Source organism: Hippoglossus stenolepis, chromosome 18 (genome assembly GCF_022539355.2).
Source record: "Hippoglossus stenolepis isolate QCI-W04-F060 chromosome 18, HSTE1.2, whole genome shotgun sequence".
Lineage (NCBI taxonomy): Eukaryota > Metazoa > Chordata > Actinopteri > Pleuronectiformes > Pleuronectidae > Hippoglossus > Hippoglossus stenolepis.
The window spans coordinates 18,368,390-18,392,339 of NC_061500.1; the positions used below are offsets into that span (position 1 = coordinate 18,368,390).

Sequence of the window (23,950 nt, forward strand, 5' to 3'; positions counted from 1 at the left end):
ACACGTCACAAATACTTAGTGCAACCTGCCTTTTCACACAACATCCTCAGACACTGTTGCTGCTAAACTGGCATCTGCACTGGCAACCTGAACTGTGGCGGCTGTCATTTGAGGGAGTCAGGCATTGAGGAGAATAACTAGGCTGAACTACTTTGTTATGGTTTTTGCAAGTGTAGGAAAAAAAGACCATTTGCCCCCAATTTTCTTTATTTTTTAAAATATTTTTATTTTTTTTGATGAATTTGGAGATTGTTCAAGATATTGTCCGCTTTCAAAGATGAGGATGTACATCCTCTTCAGTCTTTAGCCTCTACTATAGGCCTTGATTTTCTTTATGCCCAAAAAGAATAGGTGAGGCAGACAGCTACATTTCACCCCAGGTCGTGCCTTAATCCCTCTTTATTTAATTTTGGGTGCATTATTGTTACGGTTAAAAATGTGGCTTTTTGTTAAAGATGAGTGAAGAATTATAAATGCTCACAGTCTTTCCCAATTATTTAAAATTGTCTTTCAGTCATCAGAAATTCCTCTGAGGGTCACATTCTGAAAGTATTTGACTTGGAGCTGGGGGTTGTCATGTCATTGTTTTTTGTTTTGTGGTGATTAATGCTTCATGACTTTTCCTGATTTTATGAGACCACACACTGTACATATTAAAAAAAAGTTAAATAGTGAGCAGAGTTTTGTAACACTTCATGACACCTCATGAACAAACCATCTGTTGTCACCTCCATCAAATAAGCCCAGTTTATGGCAAAGTTAAAGGTTCAGTGTGTAGAATGTAGTGACATCTAGTGGTGAAGTTGCATGTTGCAGCTGAATACCCATCACCTCACCTTCCCCTCCCAAACATGAAAGAGAACCTGTGGAAACCTTCAGTTGTCATAAAAACTCAAAAGGTGTTTAGTTTGTAGAAAGGACCTGCTCTTCCTGTATAAAGTATTTAAATATAAAGGGTCCATTCTAGACTAGAGAAAACCACAATTCGTAAAATTTAGATGAAACACACTAGTGACCACATCACTTAGATTATTTTATATTTAGTTTCTGACAATAGATCCTTTTCGCCTAAATCTTACACACTGGCCCTTTAAGGGAATATTTTCTTCATATTGGGTTAAAAAACAAAAAAAGTGACCCCAGCGTGATCAAAAGTGAAAAGTAAGAACATTATTTAGTATTTCTACACGTGAAACATTGTATAAACATTACATCACATTACACGTCATTTGGCAGACGCTTTTATCCAAAGCGTTCATCATCATATATGAACCAATAGAAAAAAACACAAGGTTTAAAATATCAGAACGGTCCTAGAAGAAATAACAACATGACTGATAACGTGCTTTTAGGGCAGTGTTACAGCTGAGTCGACTATCTGTTATAGGTGATCGATATTGTGTGATCGGGTGTAATCTGTGCGCTTGCGTGTCCTTTTTTAAAATATCGCTATATTAATAAATAGTTGTAATGCGCATGCGCGGAGTGGAAGCGACGGGTCTCTTTGATTTACTCCACGCTACACGCCGGAGGTGGCCGAGCTCTGCGGCTTCGCACGACGCGGGCGACTCGGCGGCGGCGAACGGCCGCACGGGGTGAGCAAATCCGCGCACCCGTTGATTCTGTCGCATGTTTGGTGACGTCCAATAATCGACTCGCTGTGAAGTGTCCGAGGCCTGAAGACTTTTCTTATGTTTCTAAACGGCCGCTCGCTTGAATCAGCGTGTGGATGCTCGGACTCCGGTGCCCGGTGTGAGCGGGTGTGAACCGCCGTAGCGCTGGACGCCCTGAACCGAGCAGAGACGGTCGGACACGTTAGCCACCGAGTCGAAGCTACCGCTAACTGCCAGCGAGGAAGTGAGGGAGGAACAAAAATGACATCTCGGAGGTGAGTGTGGAAAACGGCGTTCTGGAGGAAGATGTTAGCGGAGCTAGCTTCAGCTCCTCTCCGCGGTTGGGTTGTGGACATGTCGGTGAACGGGCTCCGGCCGGGCGGAGGTGTCTGGAGAGAAAAGGGATGGCAGGGGAGAAGCTAGCAAAGGAGCGCTTCGTGTAGCACACACCGGCAACTTGGAGCCAAGTCTGGAGATGTTTCGAAACCCCCGTTAACGCTGCTATCAAACCTACTGTTCTGCTCTAGTTACCTTCCCCCAGATGTTAGTTAGTAGTGGGTCAAGTTTAAACTAGCTACCTTCAGGATCTAGCCTCTGAAAACCGACCACAACTGTTGTTATCTTAAGCAACTCAGGTCTGTTGTGATGTGAGCTGCTGTTGAAACCCCCACAAGTGAAATCAGTTGTTTTTTGCACAGCACACCAACACAGATTGGCCTAAAGACAACAGGTATACACAGCATATGTTCATAGAGAGCTGGATATGGAAAGAAAGTCAGTTAACTTTTAATGTAAGAAGGGTCAGTGTGAGGAGGAGCAACATCATCCAGGCCTGTCAGACATGTACAAGTTAGTGATATAGGAGGAGCAGACAGAAATGGCAGCAGTAAGATATGAAGAAACAGGAAGACACTGCATGCACAAACATGCAACAGTTTGGTAAAATGTTAGATATCCCCCTCCAGACGTGTTTCAGGACATAACATAATCATCTACTGTGAATAATCCATTATAAAGATTCAGTTGTTCGGTAAGAAATTCTTGATTTTAACATCAACTTCTTTTTGCTCACTGAAAAATGGGTTAATGAATCAGCACATAATTTGTGTCTAACTGCTGGACACATGACGTCCTGGCCTGGTCATGATCACACTGATCATGTTTGTAGATACATGATTTGAACACAGATTCATGGTGAGCACAGAGATTCAGACACATTCAGCAGATTAAAGTGAAAACACCTTTCTTGTGTTAAACCGTGTCCACCAGTTCTCATCATGTACAGTGAAGGTCAAACATCCAATAGACCAAACAATGACCAAAACACAAAAGTTTCATGCAGAAGTGTTTGAAGGGCGTTAGCATTGGTTTTGCCTATTTTATCTTGTGTTTTTAGTGTTCTGCCAGGTTGTAGGTTCAGATCTGTGTGTTCTCTGTGCTTAATCTGTCTGTAAGACATTCTTTCCTCTGGAAATAACAAAGTGAAATAAAGTTGAAAGGTATTAAGGTTAAGGTGAAAGTGCGGTTTTGGCATCTAAATAATGAGATTCATTGCAAGATTGTTAGACAACAGTATCGTACGTGCCCTGAACAATTGCACTATGGACAATTTCAAAACATGGACTCTTAATTCAAATTTTGGGAAGTAAATATAGTGCACGATATAGTGATTTTGGACCCTGCACTGCACATTGGGGCTGATCATTGTTTTCTTCCTGTCAGGTGGTTTCACCCCAACATCACAGGTGTGGAGGCTGAAAACCTCCTGCTGACTCGAGGAGTAGATGGGAGCTTTTTAGCCAGACCCAGCAAGAGTAATCCCGGAGACTTCACCCTCTCAGTACGGTAAGTGATGGCATTAACACTCAAGCAATGAATCCACATGAAATATTGAAGCACTTGAAGTTTCCAAATAAACCTTCTTGTGCTCGCTACTACCTTGTATGAGGATTGACATTGATATGAAATACCCATCACCAAGCCTCAGACAAGACTATTCAGCTTAATGTTTTTACATTAGCCTTCTCTCATTTTTAAAGTACTGTCCCTTTCTCTAGTTTAGTAGCTGTACATGCAAGAAGGCCTTTGGATAGTTGCTGGTATTTTATGGTTTTTATAGTTATTTGTGTCAGTTTTGAGTTCATTTAACAGTCTATTTAAACCTAAGCTGAGAAACCTGAGATATGTCCGCTATAAAAGATCACAAAATATATAGTTTATTAAAGGTATGATTAATGTTGCTGATGCAAACACGAGTCTAATCCTGCAAACAAAAGTCACATCATATGATTTGACCCTGCTTCCAAACTGGTCAACAGGATGATGATAAACCTTTGCCAAAAGTTTGTGGTTTTATCTCGGGGCCTGTCGAGTCATACATTTTTCAGATGAAGTATCATTAAGTCCGTTAAGCTGATGTAGCCAACGTTATTTTTGTAACAGTCTCATATTTTTGCTGCACGGCCTCTCATCTCCTGCCATATTTACTTCCTATGGAAACAAAACAAGTCTCCTCTTGTGGAAACAGAGACATTTCCACAGATAGACTTGTTTCAGCTTCAGATTAGTGATGATATGTTCAGTTTAGGGCGGCCGGTAATGACTCATCTACAGGTTATTTTTTCAGTTAATCATGTGATTGATCTGATCACTTGTTTTGTCTCAGCAATTGTCAAAATATGTTAAGTTTATAGTGATAAAAAAAATTCCACACTGTGGAATAAGGGACCAGAGAATGGTTGGCATTTTGCTTAAAACAACTTCAATGTTGATTTGATAACTTTCTGTTTATAAGCAAATTGTTGTGGTTCTAAATCAGGAAATCCTCACAACTGATGAGGTGAAGCGAGTCAATGTTTGAATGAAAATTGAATTGGTTCCAAATAAGTGTTCAATTAATCAACTATTCAAATAATAAATTCAAAATGAAACCCTCAGTAGTACCCAAGTAAGTTGGTAATTTTCTGTAAAAATATGATTGTGTAGCTTTGATATATTTGGAGTTAAACACAGAAGCATGAAATACAACAGGCTAAGCTAGATGTGACTGTGTATGTGCAATGATACTTTATACAGCAGGTCGATCTTCACTTATTAATGGGATTTGTTTAGAGGAACATTAGTTTCATGTCAGAGTTTGTCTGTGTCATGATGATGATGATGATGACGATGATGACGACGATGGTCCTGCCATGGATGCCCACATTTCTCTAAATGACTGATCTCTTGCAGGCGAAATGGAGCTGTCACCCACATTAAGATCCAAAACACAGGAGACTACTATGACCTTTATGGCGGGGAGAAGTTTGCCACTCTTGCAGAGCTGGTGCAGTATTACATGGAACATCATGGTCAATTGAAGGAGAAGAATGGAGATGTTATTGAGCTCAAGTATCCGCTCAACTGTGCTGATCCCACCTCAGAGAGGTGAGTGGTAATGTTGAATGTTTCAGGTTTGTGCTTGAATGTGGGCTTGTTAACTGTCGAGACATCACCACATCCATTTTGAATTATTTTGGATTTGTATTTGTCAAGTTGCCTTGCCAGCCAGGACATCAGGGTTAAAGCTTCCAGAATACAGGTTTTATACATTTATACGTTAAAAAATCATTCATTAATCGTGAACGAGGAAAAGGTAATCGTGATATATCGCCCAGCCCAACATCACAAGTGTGTGTGGCAGTTGTTTGTATGCGTTTAATTCAGAAACACTGAGACATTGCATTATGTCAATTAAAATAACAGCTGGAAAGACTGTGGTGCTAGAAAGCTGTTTATTTAGGTTCCTCATCTAATGTACTAAAAAGCATTACAGAGAATTACTGTGGAAATGGATTTTCCCATGCTAAGAAAGAGGAACTGGCCGTGTAGTGGTTATACACCGTGGCACACTGTTTCCATTACATTCATCCACTTTGTCTTTTCCCTTCATAAAATATGTGCAGTCTTAAATCCAGTTGTTTGGTTAATTAAGAAAAACATGTGCCCATAAAAAAACATGACCACATTTTACATTCCCTCGAGATGAAATCAGTGTTTCCATCAATATGTCATGGTGGGGTTGCCATCGGCGCCTAATAACAGACTAGGGGAGATGAAGCGTTCCCCAAAATGATTATTGAAATGTTTGAATGACTTATCTTACTGATTGTTATTAGGAACAAACACTAATATGGCTCAGGTTTTGTTAATGGCCACACCCACCTGACCCACAATAATATTCTTTAAACAACCACCCAAAGCCTAACAGACCTACTCAACTCCTCTACATGTTAGTCAACCTGTAGAGCTTCTTTCTTCCTTTTTCAATTGAGCTTTATTCTCAAAAATCCTCCCACCTTACATTGTACAATTAAGATTGAAAAAGCATTTAACCACTGGATCAGATAATCAAATTATCCTTCTCTTTTTTCAGTTAACGAGTGCAGTGATAACTCTAAACAGGCCCGTTTGGCTTTGAAAAGATACTGAACAATCGTCAGAATTGTTGCTTGTTAGGTTTATGTTGAATGATGAATTGTTTCATGTTCAGCTGCTTAGTGGTTGTTGGCTGCTGCTTTGTTAAACTGTCGTGCCAATAGATTTTTGTGTTGTTAGTTACGCTTTTGTTACCGCAGATCTGAGGATGAAGGTGAAAGGAAAAACAAAGCAAAATGTTTGATATAACACTTCTCTGCGCACTTTCACAGGAAATGGATCCTTAAAGAGTTACTGTAATGTGTTTGGCCCTTGATTAACATTGCTTGCAAACAATAAACACTTCTTTTATTCATGTTAATAAAGAGAGTGATGACATTATGGTACAAGTTTATCCCAATCATCAGTGGAAGCAGATGTTTTCTTTTTTTTTTTTATGTGAATTGTTCTTCAGTGAGTTGAATCCAATTGAAACATGTGTTTTTGCCAGATGGTTCCACGGGCACTTGTCGGGCAGGGAGGCTGAGAAGCTGCTGACGGAGAAAGGGAAGAACGGCAGCTTCCTGGTGAGAGAGAGCCAGAGCCATCCGGGGGATTTTGTCCTGTCGGTTCGTACAGGAGATGATAAGACGGACAGCAGTGACAGCAAACCCAAAGTCACCCATGTCATGATCCGCTGCCAGGTGAACACACTCCTCATCTCCTCTGTCTGTCCCTGCCTGCCTGCAATATTTCAATGTTACTGTGATGCATGCAGTTGTTCAGTAATGTCCGGCTAAATCAAGACATTAACACTTTTTGTGAAGGTCTGATTCTGACAGATACAGATGTTAAGATTTTCTCCTTTATCCCTGCAGTGATCCAGATGTTTTTCAGGGGTTCAGTATGCATGCTGTTCAAATTCAGTGTGTTCTCATTAGAGGTGGGGAAATTATTATAATTTTTTTGATGCATCGCGATCCGGACGTGGACGACTCTGCATCGATGCAGGGACATAATCGATTCATGTTTACCGCTATGTTCATTTTTTTAGCGATGTCCCGCCGCTGCATAACAATATCCACCGCTTCTTCAGGATCAGGAAAAACGTGCATTAAAGGTCCGGTTGCTGTTACCGTGTCAGTGTCCTGTCTGAGTGTCCTCCCCCCACTCTCCCGCTGACCTGTGCTCACTAAACACAGACACTAATCAGAAGTTGTTAGGACCAGAACAGTACTGACACCTACTCGGTGTTTGTTGATTCGCTTGAGAGATTATGGGCACGTATTTAAACACTTGCGCACCTTGCAGACGTAGTAGATCTGCTACAACCAACACGAGACGCACACAGTCAGGACATCAGGGTTACACTGACCGGAACGACCAGGACATCAGGTTTAGTTTTAGTGGTTATCAGACACACACATGCACACACATCAAAGACTTTACAATAAAGTGACAAATAATAAAGAGCAATTCATATTTTTTATTGGTCAATAGAATGATTTTGCTGTGCCAGGATTTTCATTAGTCACTGGATTTAAAATAGCTGCTAATGTAATGGAGGGAGAATTTGTGACCCCAACATATTCCTGATATACGCCCCTCATGTTAGAAGTTGACGTGATGTTTAGAGGGTGAAGCAGTGATCAAGAAGGAAGTAATGCTTGCGTTAGCAGCTAAATGCTACTTCCACTTGACCCCAACTCCTCGTGGTTCAAGGCAAAACTGTCACTGAAGCCATGTGCTGATTCATTTACACAGACCTGGAGCCCTACATTATTATTAGAAATACCAGATTCAGAACAATGCCACTGACCTGTGAACTGTGTTTAACAATTTCCTGCCAGTTGCATTTAAATCCTTCCTCTTTTTCGTTTATCGTGTCACAGCCATGTTTACCAACGTTTGTGGGGCAGAAAACTAAAAAATATCAGATCATAGCTGAATTTAATCAGATCAGCTATGAACTGCAGAATACTGCATCACTACAAATTTCTCATTATGTTTTTACTTTGTCACAAGCGGAGAGATTCACTCCTTGAATGTACAGTAAATGTATTGTTTGAGTTTTCTCGAGTAACCTGTTTTTGTTTCGGTGTAAGTTTCTAATTACAACTGTGACTATGATGGTGCTTACTTGTATTTGTTGCTGATGTGTCTGTGGCTTTTTATTCAGCATGACCTCAAGTATGACGTGGGTGGAGGTGAGAAGTTTGACTCCCTCACCGACTTGGTAGAGCACTACAAAAAGAACCCCATGGTAGAAACTCTGGGCACCGTGCTTCAGCTAAAACAGGTACGTCCCCATCTAATTTTTTATGTGTCCTAAATATTATAATATAAAGCTGACTCACAGTCTGTCGTTTCCTGATTGTAATTTCTGTCCTGACTCATGTTCTCCTCTGCAGCCCCTGAACACGACTCGTATTAACGCAGCGGAGATTGAAAGTCGAGTAAGGGAGTTGAGCAAACTAGCTGAGGCCACAGACAAGGTCAAACAGGGCTTCTGGGAAGAATTTGAGGTGAGCGGTTTTGTCTTTGATCATTCACATTACAAGTCCAAAATATACTATGCTATATAATCTTTTTCTTTTGTCTATGTGAATTTCCCACGAAACTGAAACTAACATACAGACTAAAGGCTCCTTCCAGACATGCACCTCGTTACATAAGTGTGATAGAAATTTGTAACCCCTGAATAAGCTCCAGTCATTCTTATGTAAAAGTCAACAAGAACAAATCTTTTTCGGTAACGCTTTGAGAACGGCACAACTTAGAACTGAATGCATAAAACTGAAATGTCCTTGGTGAAGTGTGAGCAACATTCAGGTAAGAGCCAGTCTAGTGGAAACAGAAACACAGAATTGTTTACTACTACTTGATGATAGTCGCAGTCTCTGAATTCCCGGGATTCTATGACGTGTCTTTAATGAATTACCAGGACAATTGAAAATTAAAACATTTCCAACGTTGGCGTTGGCGGATATGTCAGAAAACATTTGTCGATTTGGAGCGTAGTTTGTAAATAAGATGCTCAACACAACACCCCCCCCAGATTTAAACATTCATGACCAGATACTGCCAGCTACTTTGCATCTTTACATGTGAATGCGTCGTTAGGCTTCAACTGCAAAATGAGCTCTGAAATCCTTCATTGATGCAGAGAAAACTTGATGATATTACTTTTCCAGCTCGCTGCTGTTCTCCAGCTCCAACTCAATCCCTCTTGCTCACCAGATGCCACATATCAAGCACTGACTCTGGATGCCATCACTTTACCAGACACTGTAGATGAGGCCAACTGGGAATTACATGTTGAAAAGCCTTAGATATATATCAAGCGGTGTGATTTAAAGATGTTCTTTAGACTTGGCTGGAAATGACACGTTGAAATGTGACCCTTTCGCCACTTTTCTCGATCCAGACCTTGCAGCAACAAGAGTGCAAGCTGCTCTACAGTCGCAAAGAGGGCCAGAGAGCAGAGAACAAAAACAAGAACAGATACAAGAACATTCTGCCATGTGAGAAACGCTCTCTGCTCTTTCACTAGAACAACCTCTCAGTTTAACAGAGATGGGTTCACCTGAGGGGGTTTTGTTGACTGTTGTTCCTTCTGTTTCCAGTTGACCACACACGTGTGGTGCTGAATGATGGGGACCTAAATGAGCAAGGCTCAGACTACATCAACGCCAATATCATCATGGTAGTATCCGCTGTCATGGTAAACTCACTTCATCCTCAGGGGATTCAAATACACACACACAAGTTTCTTCTGTACATGATAATATGTAAATGACTTGATGTAGAATTATATTAGTCATTATCATCCTTTAGTTGGCCTGCATGTGTGGTCAGTCACGTTATGTCCTTGTTTTAACCCTGGAATGTATTTTTCTCTTGTACACTGAATACTCAGCTGACTGTGTGTGTGTGTGTGTGTGTGTCTGTGTGTCTGTGTGTGTGTGTGTGTGTGTGTGTGTGTGTGTGTGTGTGTGTGTGTGTGTGTGTGTGTGTGTGTGTGTGTGTGTGTGTGTGTGTGTGTGTGTGTGTGTGTGTGTGTGTGTGTCTCTGCATATTTGTGCATGTGCAGCCGGAGCTGGACCCAAAGTGTAACAGTACCAAGCTGAAGAAGAGCTACATCGCCACTCAGGGCTGTCTGCAGAGCACAATCAGTGACTTCTGGAGAATGGTGTTTCAGGAGAACTCTCGAGTCATCGTCATGACCACCAAAGAGGTGGAGAGAGGAAAGGTGAGCAACATCAGTGAGGGCTGCATTTAGGGCTGGCCGGTAAAACGATAAGGATAATTATCGCTATATAACTTTTCCTCAATAGAAATTTAAGACATGGTCGATATAATGTCGATCCATGTTTTCACATACAACACAATCAACCAACGATAATGAGCATAGCGCCGCACCGAACCAATCATGTGGCTGGAAAGGAGTTACAGCCGTGTCAGGGTAGGTTGACGCACAGAGCGGAGCAGCAGCAGCACACATGCTAATGTTTGGGCTCCTGCAGAATGGCGGACGACTCTGCATTGATGCAGTGATGGAACATAATGATTCATGTTTTCTGCTACGTTCATTGTTTTATCGTTTTCCACCGCTGCTTCAGGATCAGCATAGACGCTCATTAAAGGTCCGGTCGTCCTGTGTCAGAGTCTCTGTTGGAGTCTGCTCCCTCCTCACCCCCCCTCTGACCTGCGCTCACTTTACACTTTAACAATATGTACACCATCACTGATCACAAGTTATTAGGACACGTACAGACATTTACTTTGGGTTTGTTTAATTCTCTAGAGTTTATGAGACACACGTTTAAACCTGCTACACAACACAAGACGTGACGTGACGTGCACATTCAGGAAATCAGGGTTAAACTGACGGAACGATCATCGGAGTCATTATCTGACATCATCGATTAATAACTATTTTAGAATATGGGACTAGATGGTGAATATCCCATGTGAGTGTCAGTTTGTGTGTGAAGGGGGACAGAGACACACACACACACACACACACACACACACGCACACACGCCTGCAGACAGAAGTTCTTCCCGCAGATTATGAAGCAACGTGGTGTCTTAACTTCATTATTGCAGAAGAAGCGATAACCTGTTTATCCAGGAACATAAATATGAATCATCATGTTTTTATGAAGAACAGTTCTACGTGTGGGTGATTAGAAAACAGCAGAGGAGCAGAATCAGTTGTTGACCAGCATAGTAATGTGTCTCAGTGCAGTGGCGCTGATTTGAGTTATATTGTGATATATATCGATATCGACTGATATGAATTTTTTTTTCGTAATAAGATTTTTTCCCTTATCGTCCAGCCCTAGCTGCACTGTAATTTAATGTGGATACACTTAAAAGGTTGTGTATATTACCGTATAGATTTGTTACATGAATATATTAGCCGACAACAATTTTCTCTGTAAAGACGTGGTAGACTAACCACTGTGTTGTGACCCACACATCTCTCGTTGCTCAAGCTCTCGTTTTGGTTTCTGGTAAAGACGGCTGTGCATGTTATGTTAGAAACCATTGTCCCTCCCCTCGTTTGTAAAGAGAAGTGACTCCAACTCTAATCAGCAGTAATGTAAACATGACACCTAGGTGGACACGTATATTTTCCTTTTTCCACACTGTGACATCTTTCAGAGACACAGTGTTGTCACCTGCTAACCGCCCTGCAGGCCCACTGAGTGTTCTCTGCTCAGAGCTGCAAGAAGGACTACACCTCTGTAAATACATTTACCAAGTGAAGGAGGCAAATTAATCAATATTCAGAATCGTGACAAATTGATTCTCTGTTGATTCTACTTATCGTTCCAGCTGTACTCATTAGACCGTAGCATCAAAGGAAACGTGACAAAGTGAATGTTATTGTGTGTCAACAGAGCAAGTGTGTGAAGTACTGGCCAGACGTGTCGGCTCTGAAGGAGTACGGCGCCATGCGCGTTCGCAACGTCAGAGAGACGACTGCACACGACTACACCTTAAGAGAGCTCAAACTGTCCAAAGTCGGACAGGTAAGTTTGTGTGGGTGTATATGTATAAGCAAGTATAGTTATCACTGTAATTATAATGATAAACTTTATTTGTCTAGCACCTTTCATACAAGAAATTGTGGTTAAAGTGGTGATATGATACTGATGTGAATTTTTGAGTGTAGAAAACATATTTTCTGATGGGCGTTGTGAGGCATAATGATGAGGTCATAACTTCTAAGAAACAAACTCAGATTCCATGAAGGCAGAGTTGTTGCAGTTTTGTTTGACGACACTGGTGGATGCTTTAAAGTTTATATTTTAATTACACCCAAGGTTTTTGTTTTGTTGTGTTTTTTTCAACTAGCATTTGACATATTTGTGTGAACTGCCCTTCATGGTCTAGGTCATAAATTATTGCTGCATGTGTTTTTCAATAGCTTTTTAGAAAATATGTTATAGATTCGTATTTAGGTATAAGGCTGGTGATAGTCTATATTTTTGTTCACATGAAAAGACCAAAACCAACAGTGTGTTACTCCGTCTCTCATTGCGTTGACCTTTTCAGCTTGTCTCGGTCACTCAGGCCATTGCCTCCTATTGAAGTGATAAATCGTAATAAAACACATCATAGATGTTAAGGCTCAATAACATTTTCAATACAACTGTCACTGTAGTTTCTACCACGCATAACTCTAAACAGGAGATATTAGTGTATATTTCTACTGTTTTCAGTGGTGGATTTCGTGTTTGTGGGATTGAGTCAAATTAAACTACAGTGTGTGTTGATGATGATGATGATGAAGTAACATGAGCAACAGTGTGACTCACTGATGTTTTTATTAATTTGTTTGACAGTGGCGCCCTATGGCTCAGAGGGATCAGATTTCTTTCTGGTCTTTTTATGTTAATGTGTAATTGTTGGTTTTGTCTTTTAATGTGATTTGTTAAGAATAAGAAAAATACATAATATCAGAAGACAAAATACCCAATGATGATGCTAATTCAAAGTCTGTTCAGTGACAATGACAGACTCGATTATAACTGGACTGTGTCAAAACACTTCAAATTGAAAGCTGTTTTCTTCCTGTGTGTATTTAGGGAAACACAGAACGTACAGTTTGGCAGTACCACTTCAAGGCCTGGCCGGACCACGGCGTCCCCACTGACCCGGGTGGCGTGCTGGACTTCTTAGAGGAAGTCAACCTGAAGCAGGAGAGCATACTGGACGCTGGGCCTATAGCGGTACACTGCAGGTACACAAGCATGTCAAATACTTCAACAAGCCTTAAATCTCACAAATGTATAGAATAGAGGAGACAAAGACTTTGTCTTATGTTCTGCAGTGCAGGGATCGGGCGGACAGGAACGTTTATAGTGATTGACATCCTGATAGATGTGATCAGAGAAAAAGGTGAGTGTGCATGGTGCTTTTCATGTGTCAATACAGCGATTCAACACAGTTCTGTTTACACTTAGGCACATACACGCACTGTAGTACAGTGTTATTTAACACAACTGTCGTTTTTTTGGGACACTGTTATAAAGGTATTTATTCAATAATGTTTTAGCATTGAGGTCACAATAAGTGAAGTTCTGGTACTGGAATGTATTATACAGTAGTATCTTTTAACTTTGTGAAATTTCAGCAATATTTGAATATTACAAACTGTATAAAGGTTGATCTTATGGCATAGCTGTTGCATTGAATTGCTTTAGATTGTACAGGTGTATAAGTAAAGCAGCCACAGAGCGTAAAACATGAACAGAACAAAATAATACAATAGAACAAACAGGAATCACTGGATTATGACGGAGGAATACTTAAGATATTTGGCGGTTAAGAACACTCTTAGGTATTTATTAACAAAAACAGGGAAATCAAATTAAAGCAGGTTCTGCTTAATGCCTGGTAATATTAGGAATAGATTAGAGCAACATATTTCTTGTTTCTTTTATATCATTATTTGATATTTGCAGATGTGACTGAAATCATGTTGCTTACAGAGTTATCATTAATTGTGAGACTTGGTGCAAACAGGATCACACACAACATGAACGTGGATATCTTCTGTCCGACCAGTTTACCTCAGTCATGTTGTGCTAAGGATGTGTCAGAGTACGATGTTTTTCTGCTGCAGGGGTGGACTGTGACATCGACGTGCCAAAGACCATCCAGATGGTTCGGTCTCAGCGCTCTGGGATGGTGCAGACCGAGGCGCAGTACAGATTCATCTACATGGCTGTACAGCATTACATAGAAACATTGCAGAGACGCATAGAGGAAGAACAGGTGAGCAGTGGACAACTCTTCACGCTTTTTCGTCAGGATTTGTTTCTGCTCCGGTCTCTAACCTTACACCTGTTCTCCCCTCTGCAGAAAAGTAAGATTAAAGGGCGTGAGTACACTAACATTAAGTACTCAATGTCTGACCTGACTGGGGGAGAGCAGAGTCCTTTGCCTCCTTGCACTCCTATTCCTACTCCCACCTGCACAGAGTAAGTAATGCTGCTGCTAAATGGCTGCTGTTAGGAGGCTGTTAGAGCTTTTTTGTTTCCTGTGAAATTCTTGAAAGCGTTTAGGGTCCTCGTTAAGAAAGTCTTGTTGGTACGTTCTTACCCGAGTGTGTGCATGTGTTGCCAGGATGAGGGAGGACAGCTCCAGAGTGTATGAGAACGTGGGCCTGATGCAGCAGCAGAAGAGCTACAGATGAGATTCACCTTTGACCCCAGTGCTCTTTCAGTTCCAGGTAAATACAACATGTTGCTTATTGTATAAAACTATAATTTACAGTTTACAGTGGCCAATTCAACTATGAAGTTTTTGTTGTACCTGGGAAGTGTGTGCACAATGATGGTGGGCAGAGTGAAAATCAATAGTTTATGAAAACCTATCTAACTTAATATCAGCAAGTAAAATCGACCTCTCTGACATCGCTTCCTTTGTGTCTCCGTTCCCTCTCTCTCCCCTTGGGTGGGTTTCACACGTGTCTCCCATCTCCCGTGTCCTTCTTTACAAATTAAAAGCCTTCTGTACAGTAATGTCATTATTGACAACTGAAAACACAGAAAATATTTTTTGCCATAACAGGTTTAAATGTTCGAAATTAGTCAGCAGTGTATGTCAGCTTATTGGTCTAAAAAAAGACGTATTACTGCTTTAACAAAAGTCAATCACTTTTATTTTTGTTATTCTTTGTTGAAGAAAAATATGTTTTATGAAAGTGGGGAAAATATGCATCTGCTCTCTAATATGAGCCAATGTGAAGTAAGGGCACAGGTCTCTCTGCAGGTCAGGTAAATAAAGTATTAGTCAAGTATTAGAGAATTTCCAGTTATTAAAGTCATGTTCAATTTGTTTCTGTCCCCTTCAGGATCTTGATACCTGACAGTTTATTCGCCAGCCACACCTTGACGCCTGAGACTTGACCGTAATGACATGGAACAATGGAAACACACACACACACACACACACACACACGCACACGCACGCACTATGAGAGAGACCAGACTCCAGGGTCCTCCTGTTCTCGCTCATCTTCCATGAACATTTGCCCTCTAGTTGAATTCTAAACCACTGTGATCATCAGAGGAGCCTTTGAGAAGCCTAAAACACTAAATCCCCACTAAACCACAGTCTGAGTTTAGCCTTTGTAAAGTCTCCCCTCAACAAGGGCTGCACACAGTGAGCACTCTCCTCCGAGGGAATAACCTAGCTAATCTTTGCTCAGCTCTCTTTTTTCTATGTTGTTTTTTTTTTATTAACCAAAGGAAAGATTAGATTGTGTTGTGTCAATGGAAGTGAGGAGTTTCCTCAATAAGACCTGTATCGAAACCACAAATGATTTTATTTACATTTCTCAGCCAATGCAGAGTCTCTATTTGGCCTGATGCGCCTTTAAAGCAGTGGGAGACAAAACTGGGGCAAAACTTCCAGTGACTATTTTCCAGTTTTCACTGTGTTTATATAGAGCGATGTTTCTGAATGAAGAAGTATTGGCAACATTGTAGTGTAATATCATATTTACAGTTGATCTGTTGATTCATAATTCACTGACTTCTAAACATGAATTCTTTTTTTGTGTGTGCCAGAACCGCCTTGAAGAGAAATTCAGGCTGTTCAGAGAATGAATTAACTTTTTTTTGTTTATTTTCTATTTCACATGGGTCTGATATGCTTTTGTTGGGATCCACAGTGTCTGTTAGTTAACCATTCCTGAGCTCAAGCCTAATGTCCTTAATGCTGCACATTTATTTAGCAGCTTAACAGTTACAGTCAAGCCTTGATTCACCGGTTGGATTTATAAATGATCTAATCTGCGGTTACTACAGGAGTTTCGCAAGGGGTGGGGGCGTCCATATTTGATTTTTGCCCTCCCCCTTTCATGCCTGCACTTCTATGTCAAAGTCAGTGAGTGACATGTAAAGATTTCAGGGGAGTCTGTTGTGTATCTCTGTTGCAGGCATCACTACAGACGCACGACTGCCAAAAAGAAAACCTTAAGTTTTGTTTTTAAGTGCATATTACTTTTTTCATTCTTTCTTGTTCTTTTTAAAGAAAAATGCCTTTTGTGTACCATTGCCTATTTTGAGCACTACATGTACTTAAGTTTAAGAGTAACTATTTTAAAAGCAATCACATCTCTCAGCCTTGGCAGCATAGACGGCCATTGTTGTGGTTATAGAATGTTGGGCCTGTTCTAGTCAGCTGGATTCAGTAGTTACACAGACACACATGTATGTGCGCACACACACACACACACACACACACACACACACACACACACACACACACACACACACACACAGTTTTCAAGAGGAGAGTATTTTCTTGTGTTCTGTTAACCATTTAAATGAATTGTCTAATATTTTTTGGAATTTCACTCATCCCACTTTCTTCAGTCAGATGAGAAGATGGACACCGCTCTCATGTTTGTACGCTAAATATGAAGCCAGCCAGCAGTTTAGTGTGTTAGCATAAAGACTGATGACCAGTTTTACGGAGACAGACAGACTCTCGGAACTCTTTGTAAAAAAAAAAAAACAACCGTTCTGTTTTGGTACAGGAATAAACAAGCAAAACATCATGTGTTAATCGGTGAGCTTTAGAGCGGGGTGTGCGTGCTAACCACTAAGCCACGCCCAGCGGCTGATTAGCTTAGCATAAAGAAGCACAAAGATTGGAACAAAATCCACCCATCAGCACCTTCTAGGCTCAATAATTGTGGTTCAGGCGTCGCCATAGAGATGATGCTTGGCTAGCTGTCTCCTAGCTAAGCTCAGCCGATTGCCTGTCAGTACTGGCCTCATATGTACAAATATGAGAGTGGAATCAAGCTTCCTGTCTTAACTTTATACAAGAAAGCATATTTCCCAAGATGTTAAGTGTTCTTTTAACTTCTCAATCAGTCGCAGTATTTGGGGGATGTTGAATATTTTTATTCTCGTGAAACACACACTCACACTTACTCATTTCAAACACGTGGCCTAAGTATTTTCATTTGTCAAGCCTTCCCAGCTTCTGCACATTGGCTCACCATCACTCGCCTTGAGAAACTGCAGTCTTGTGATTGAACTTACTGTAACAGTGCTGACTCAGAATCTCTCAGTTAAAGAAAAGGGAAGCGGCGGCTCTTCTCTTTGCCTTTGAGGGACAATTCTCAACCACCACTGATCCAGGATTGAACAGCCTCTTTGTGTAACATAAAAACTCATGAAATCAGTGTTTATTTTTTTTCCCGGGCTGCTTCCCCCCCACCGGAGGACTCTGCTTATAACATTCGTCTGCTGCTTCACAGCAAGTGTTCTTTGAAACTTCCCCCGGGCGAACGCCATCCACTGACTGACTGAGTTAATGAGATCTGCAGTGTGGTGGGGTTTTCTGTATGCAGTTTTATCGTCGAATGGATGAGTTTGTCTAATGTTTAGTGGAGTGCATGTTGTGGTGTTTTGTGTCCTGTGGTGTGTGTGTGTGTGTGTGAGTGTGTGCAGGGATGTGTGAATGTGCTGTGAGAATGTGGCTTCCTTATCAGCCATAAGTTCTACTTTCTTTTCCCGCAGATGATAAAACTGCTTTCCATTTATCATGTAAGCAATTAAGATGCATAGATGTGCCTTCTATGCATATGCCTATGTGTATGTGATAGGTATTACAAAAAAACAGTGCTCTTTAGTTTCCACCGCCATTCAAGAACCTGTAACACTTAAATGTGAATTCTTTCATCCTGAACATCCTGAACAAAAAAGGAAAAATGGTGATTGCGATGCAAACAAACTATATTTTTTAACATGTATATTGTACATGAGTACCAGGTAGAGGAGAATGTACTTACTAAAACATATCTACTTGCCAATAAGATATACTGTATGTATATTCCTACAGCTTTCTCTCTGTGACACAGAGAGGGACCTCTCACAAAGCTTAAGAGGTTTATTGTATGACTTTCAATGCAGTTAACCGTGTTAACTTCCTCAATAACAATAAATGGCTAGCTCATGCCTCATTAACTTGGTGGTTTTTGTCTGTTTTTGTGTGAGTTACTCATTTGTAAAGTTAGATTGACCATTGTACTCAATGTTGGCACAAGATGGAAATGTTAAATGTTTTCGCCATCATTTTTTTTTACAAGCCTGAGACAAAACTCACATTTCAGGTTAATGATCAGTTTGTAATTTACATGTCTCAACGAGATGTTGGATTTGGAGATTGATAAGACTCTTGTTACTGTGAAGGTGAATGTGACCTAAATCAAATTGTTTCAGTAATTTAAGGTGAAGTACTCAGATGTGTCAGTTTGCTATAACTTACTAAAGTGTTTTCTCATTGTGGGAAGTGTTGTGGTTCTCTTGAACGGTCTAAAGTGCCTTGAGATAATGTATGCTGTGATTTGGCACTATACGTAAAATTGAATTGAAAATCATTTGCAGAGAGAAATTTACATTATATGGGTTATTCAAGAGTGGGGTCTTTCAGTTTGAGAGCAGGACTTATTGATCTCAGGCACAGATTTTGTAATGCTCTCACTCAAAACCCTGCGCTTTCACTGAACTATACCCTACAAGGATGCAAACGTGGAATTCTATCGTTTGGGGAGTTTCGACAGACTCTCAAAAAAATCAGTGAGCAGAGGAGAAATCTGAGTGAACATATTTTTCATTTGCACAAAAGTATTGTGGGAAGCAGATGAAGCGCAGGAGATCTGTCAAAGAAACATGTCTGAGTGCAAGTGCACAATTTGAGCACAAGCAGGAGCTATTTGAGTACGATGGCAGGGCTTTGCATTAGAAAGCATTACAAAAGCTGAACTTGAAATTAATAAGTCCGGCTTTCAAACTGACAGACCACACTCTTGAATGATGATAGAAAAAGAAACACAATACTAGCACTCCTGAAAATTCATAGATGAAACGACTGAAGTCGTTGAAATACTGAGGGAAGTTGAAGTGGTCAAGATAAAACTGAAATCAATAAAGAAGTGCAGAAACAAGTTGGAAGTATCGACCAGAAACGCTGAATGAATGAAGTTGAAAGTTAAGTTCAAGTACAGAATATCTGAATTTAAGTTCAGTGTTAAAGTGCAAGCGCTGACAAGACAAAGATGTGAAATGTCAGTACAAAACAGATTTAAGCAGTAGAAATATTAGGAGAAACGTGAAAGCAGTTGAAATGACAAGAGAAATCATTGGATACAATTCAAGTGGACTGAAAGCAGCTGAAATACAGGTTTGCAATCTCTGTGTCAGCTCAAGTGCAAGGTGTGAAAGTAACTATCAGTGAAATATCACTAAAGGCAGAGGTCTTCAACAGGGGGTCCGCGGAGGTACTGCAGGGGGGTCACGAAATTTTTGATTAGACAATTTTTTAGATTTTAAAAATGTTTTTCTCCAACCAATTTTTTTTCCACTAATTTAAATGTCTTTAAATACACATTAACATGAATCTGACATATTGTAGCGAACGGATAAATGGAGGCAGAAAACGTCTTTCAGTCAGCAATGCACACACTGCAGCTCCTATACTTTGCACATGTTTAAAATAAAAACATGAATATATGAACCTGTGTATTATTTGAATAGCTTAGTATTGAATGCACAATAACAGGGTAGCTATGTTTATACATGGCACTAGGCCCAGTTTAATATAAAACACAATTTTATACAATATATATAGTAGGGGGTCCCTGCTCCATCTCTCCATCAGTTTGGGGGTCCTTGGACTGAAAAACGTTGAAGACCCCTGACTAAAGGTGTAAATTCATGAGCGTTAAATGGCTCATTTAATTCGAAAACCCATGAGTCATGTTGCCAAAAAAATTGCAAATCATAATGGTTCAGAATCAGAAGGTACACAGAAAATGAAACTCCACCTACATGCAACTTAAAGTGAACTCTGACCTCTCCTTTCTTCTCTTTTTGGTAAAGTATTTAGAATATATCGCTTTTGGTTGTAAGTGCATTACACCTCACCTGGAGACCTGTGAGCACTGGACAGGGACATTAGTTTAGACTAATCCTGTTTGCCTCACAGGACCAAGCACAATCAGACAAGAGCTTAATGTAATTAATGACATCTGGCCAGAAGACAAGAACGACCTGAGAAACAATGCACTAAATGAACTGACAACAATAAACAACAATTTCCTTTACTTATTTACTGTGTAACACACTTCTGTCCTGCATTAGATTCTTTGTTTTTTTTGCTCAGGCCCACATACTGTATTGACCACCATGTGCTCTTCCATTATTTGACAGGTCAAATAAATGCAATATAGTTTATTTTCATGTCTACAATGTAAGTATCTTTTATATATTAAGATTTCTGGTTTTGTAGATGGGATGGGAAATGTCCAGTGTTTGTTTCTGGGCAGGAGGTGGTGAAGGAGATCAGTAAAATACCACAAGGCATGATGGCCGAGGCTGGATTACCAAGCAGGCAAAGCAAGCAACTGCCCAGGGGCCTCAGACCTCCAGGGGGCCCAGACCTCCAGGGGGCCTCAGACCTCCAGGGGGCCTCAGACCTCCAGGGGGCCCAGACCTCCAGGGGGCCTCAGACCTCCAGGGGGCCCAGACCTCCAGGGGGCCCAGACTTCCAGGGGCTCAGAAAACACCAGATTCCCACCACATCTTTTGGATTGTGCTACATAATTTGATTAATTATAAACTACATTAAGCACCTGATCTTTTTCAATTTATATAAAGTAAAATTTTGCTTGAACAAATAACCATCACATACTATGAAGCTGCAGCCAGTGATTCATTTCATGATCAATATTAATATTTTATTTATATTTTATTTTCCCTGACACCAAAGTTAACATTGTCAAATTTCTTTCTTTTTTTTCTCTGTCAAAAATAAAAAACTACAATATTTTTTTGTCACTTTCCTTAAAGGTTTAGTTTGTAGAATTTAGTGACATCTAGTGCCCCCCCTTCCAAACATGAGAGAGAACCTGTGGTAGCCTTCAGTTGTCATAAAAACTCAAAAGGTGTTTAGTTTGTCCAGTCTGGGCTACTGGACCTTTAATTAAAAAGAAATGTGAATCATTTATCAGAGTTGTTGACAGTTCATTTTCTACTAATCATCCATTCTTCCACCCATGCAAGATCTATACAGCGTATCCTGTACGGGTCATGGCCCCCGCTGGAGCCGACCCCAGGTGGCCTTGGGTGAGAGGTGGGGTAAAGCCTGAACAGGGTCGTCAGCCTATCACACGGCCAGCATACAGAGACAAACAACCATCCACACTCACAGTCAATTCAGTGTCCAGTCAACCTCACCCCAATCTGCACGTCTGTGAACTGTGGGAGGAAACTGGAGAACCGGGAGAAAACCCCCACAGACACGAGGAGAACATACAAACTCAGTGAATCCCCCTCAGCTCTATTAGCTCTGGTTGGTTTTCTGGTGCCTGGAGAAATGATAGATGTTGGTGTGTAGCATGAATAAAGGCTGAACTGTCTTTAAATGTCAAGTCGTATCTATAATACTGAGCCATAACAACATGGATGTGTGTTGGAGAGCTGGCTCTATAAAACCGACCATCATTCTCACTGGTCACTCATGGTTTACACTATGATGTAGTTGTAAGCAGTGTTTATTCACGTGTGTATTATAGATTATGTACTATTGTATATTTTTTATTTAATGCATACGTCACATAAATACTTAATATGGGGACTCCCAGTAAAATGTTTCCCTATAATTTTTTTAAACGCAAATACTAAGAACCATTAAGTTGAAACCTTGACACTTTGACTTCCTGTGGCAAATAACGGACTAACTGTACTTTGCACAATCGAGTCTCAAGTGCTTACTTGCAACACATTGCACAATCCCACCCCTGATGCGTATGGTATTTTTTATATTCAATTTTTGTTTCCTATTTTTATATTTTTGATATTTATACTTGCACAAATACACCACAGCGAATTCCTTGTATGTGTAAACCTGATTGGGAATAAAACCAGATTCTGATTCTGAAGGAGGGTTGGGAGTGGGGGGGTCCGCGCCTTTCAGACTTCACAGTCTTTTGACCCTTTTTAAAAACATTGATTAGTGCAGCTTTAGAACAACAGAAACGAGAAGACACACACTGACACACTGACACACACACACACACACACACACACAGTTTTCTGCCACCTCAGCAGCACTCGTCACTATTGATGAATATCTTAGATACTAAATGACTCGCATACAGAGACAGACGCGCAGCACAGGTCGAACCACTGCTGATGCATTTCATTTGTCACATCAGTCTCCCTGCATTTATGTGGTGGCAATAACACTTATGGCCTAATTACATGCACAAGCACACACTTGTACACACACACACACACACACACACACACACACACACACACACACACACATTTGCAATGCAAAACATCTCATTTAGTCTTCTACGTGCTTTTATGGACGTCACATGGACGAAAGATTCTTACCCTAACTACGCAAACCTGGCACTAATCATCTCTCCACTATTTCTGATGTTATATTCAGACTTGATCTTTGACCTAAATCCAACCCCAACCATTCCTCCTCCTGAGTTACAGCGATTCTGATGAAATGTGTTGTAAGATTTTTAAGACTGATATCTGTGCAACATCATTTTACTGTTCAAAAACCATAGATGAATACTGCATGAATGAATATAACTAGTAAAATGAGACCACCTCATTACCTGTTCATGTAAGATGCTGTTGCCTTGTTCTTATAATTGAAGATTATATATTTTTCTCAGTGTAAGCGACTCTACAAATAACTACCGGACAGATTACCACGAAACTTGGTGGAGGATATGGTATGGGGTCAGGAAAGAACCCATTCAATTTTGGTGTGGATCCGCATCAATATGGATCCAGGATTTTTTAAATTCAGTTTCTTTAACATGTTGAGCATTTTTTCACTGATTTCTCCGAGAATAATTCATGGATTGAGAATTACAAAATTTGACATGATTAGAGGACTAATATATGGGTGTTCAATTTAATAAAACAAACCCCCCCACCCCACCCCTAAAAAATCTATAAGTGCAGCTTTAATTCTTCTCTTTGTGTCTCTCTTTCTATGTGAAATCACCTCATCTCTGACCTCCCACTTCTCTCTTACTCTACTCCGTCTCTTTCAGGACGACGTCAGAGGGACACATGAGGGAGACAGTTCTCAGGGAGAGATCGAGGTTCGCCACTGGACGACCATTCACTCATGGGACTCAGTCAAAAACCGCTGCACTTTGGCCTGTTTCATACCACCACCGGGGACACAAGTTGACAAGTACACACACACACACACACACACACAGTCGTGACTTTATGAAAATGATGTCTTCTCCATCGAGATGTATGATTAATGCTGTGACGTAACGTTGTGGGGGCATGCTTTTCATCGCTATAAGTAAGACAAGGCCCTGTAATGTGAAACAGATTTAGGTCCCGACAA

At 40.6% G+C, this 23,950-nt stretch overlaps 1 protein-coding gene across 1 annotated transcript; it reads left to right on the forward strand.

The window, feature by feature from the left end:
• Window positions 1-1,595: 1,595 nt before the first annotated feature.
• Window positions 1,596-18,516, forward strand: ptpn11a (protein tyrosine phosphatase non-receptor type 11a). The gene is made up of 16 exons (XM_035184446.2): window positions 1,596-1,888; window positions 3,336-3,458; window positions 4,845-5,039; window positions 6,520-6,712; window positions 8,188-8,307; window positions 8,420-8,533; window positions 9,436-9,532; window positions 9,635-9,732; window positions 10,102-10,260; window positions 11,920-12,051; window positions 13,111-13,265; window positions 13,356-13,423; window positions 14,151-14,302; window positions 14,390-14,508; window positions 14,654-14,759; window positions 15,384-18,516. The coding sequence occupies exons 1-15, from the start codon at window positions 1,875-1,877 to the stop codon at window positions 14,721-14,723; spliced, it is 1,809 nt and encodes a 602-aa protein (XP_035040337.1). The 5' UTR covers window positions 1,596-1,874; the 3' UTR covers window positions 14,724-14,759; window positions 15,384-18,516.
• The last annotated feature ends 5,434 nt before the right edge of the window (window positions 18,517-23,950 follow it).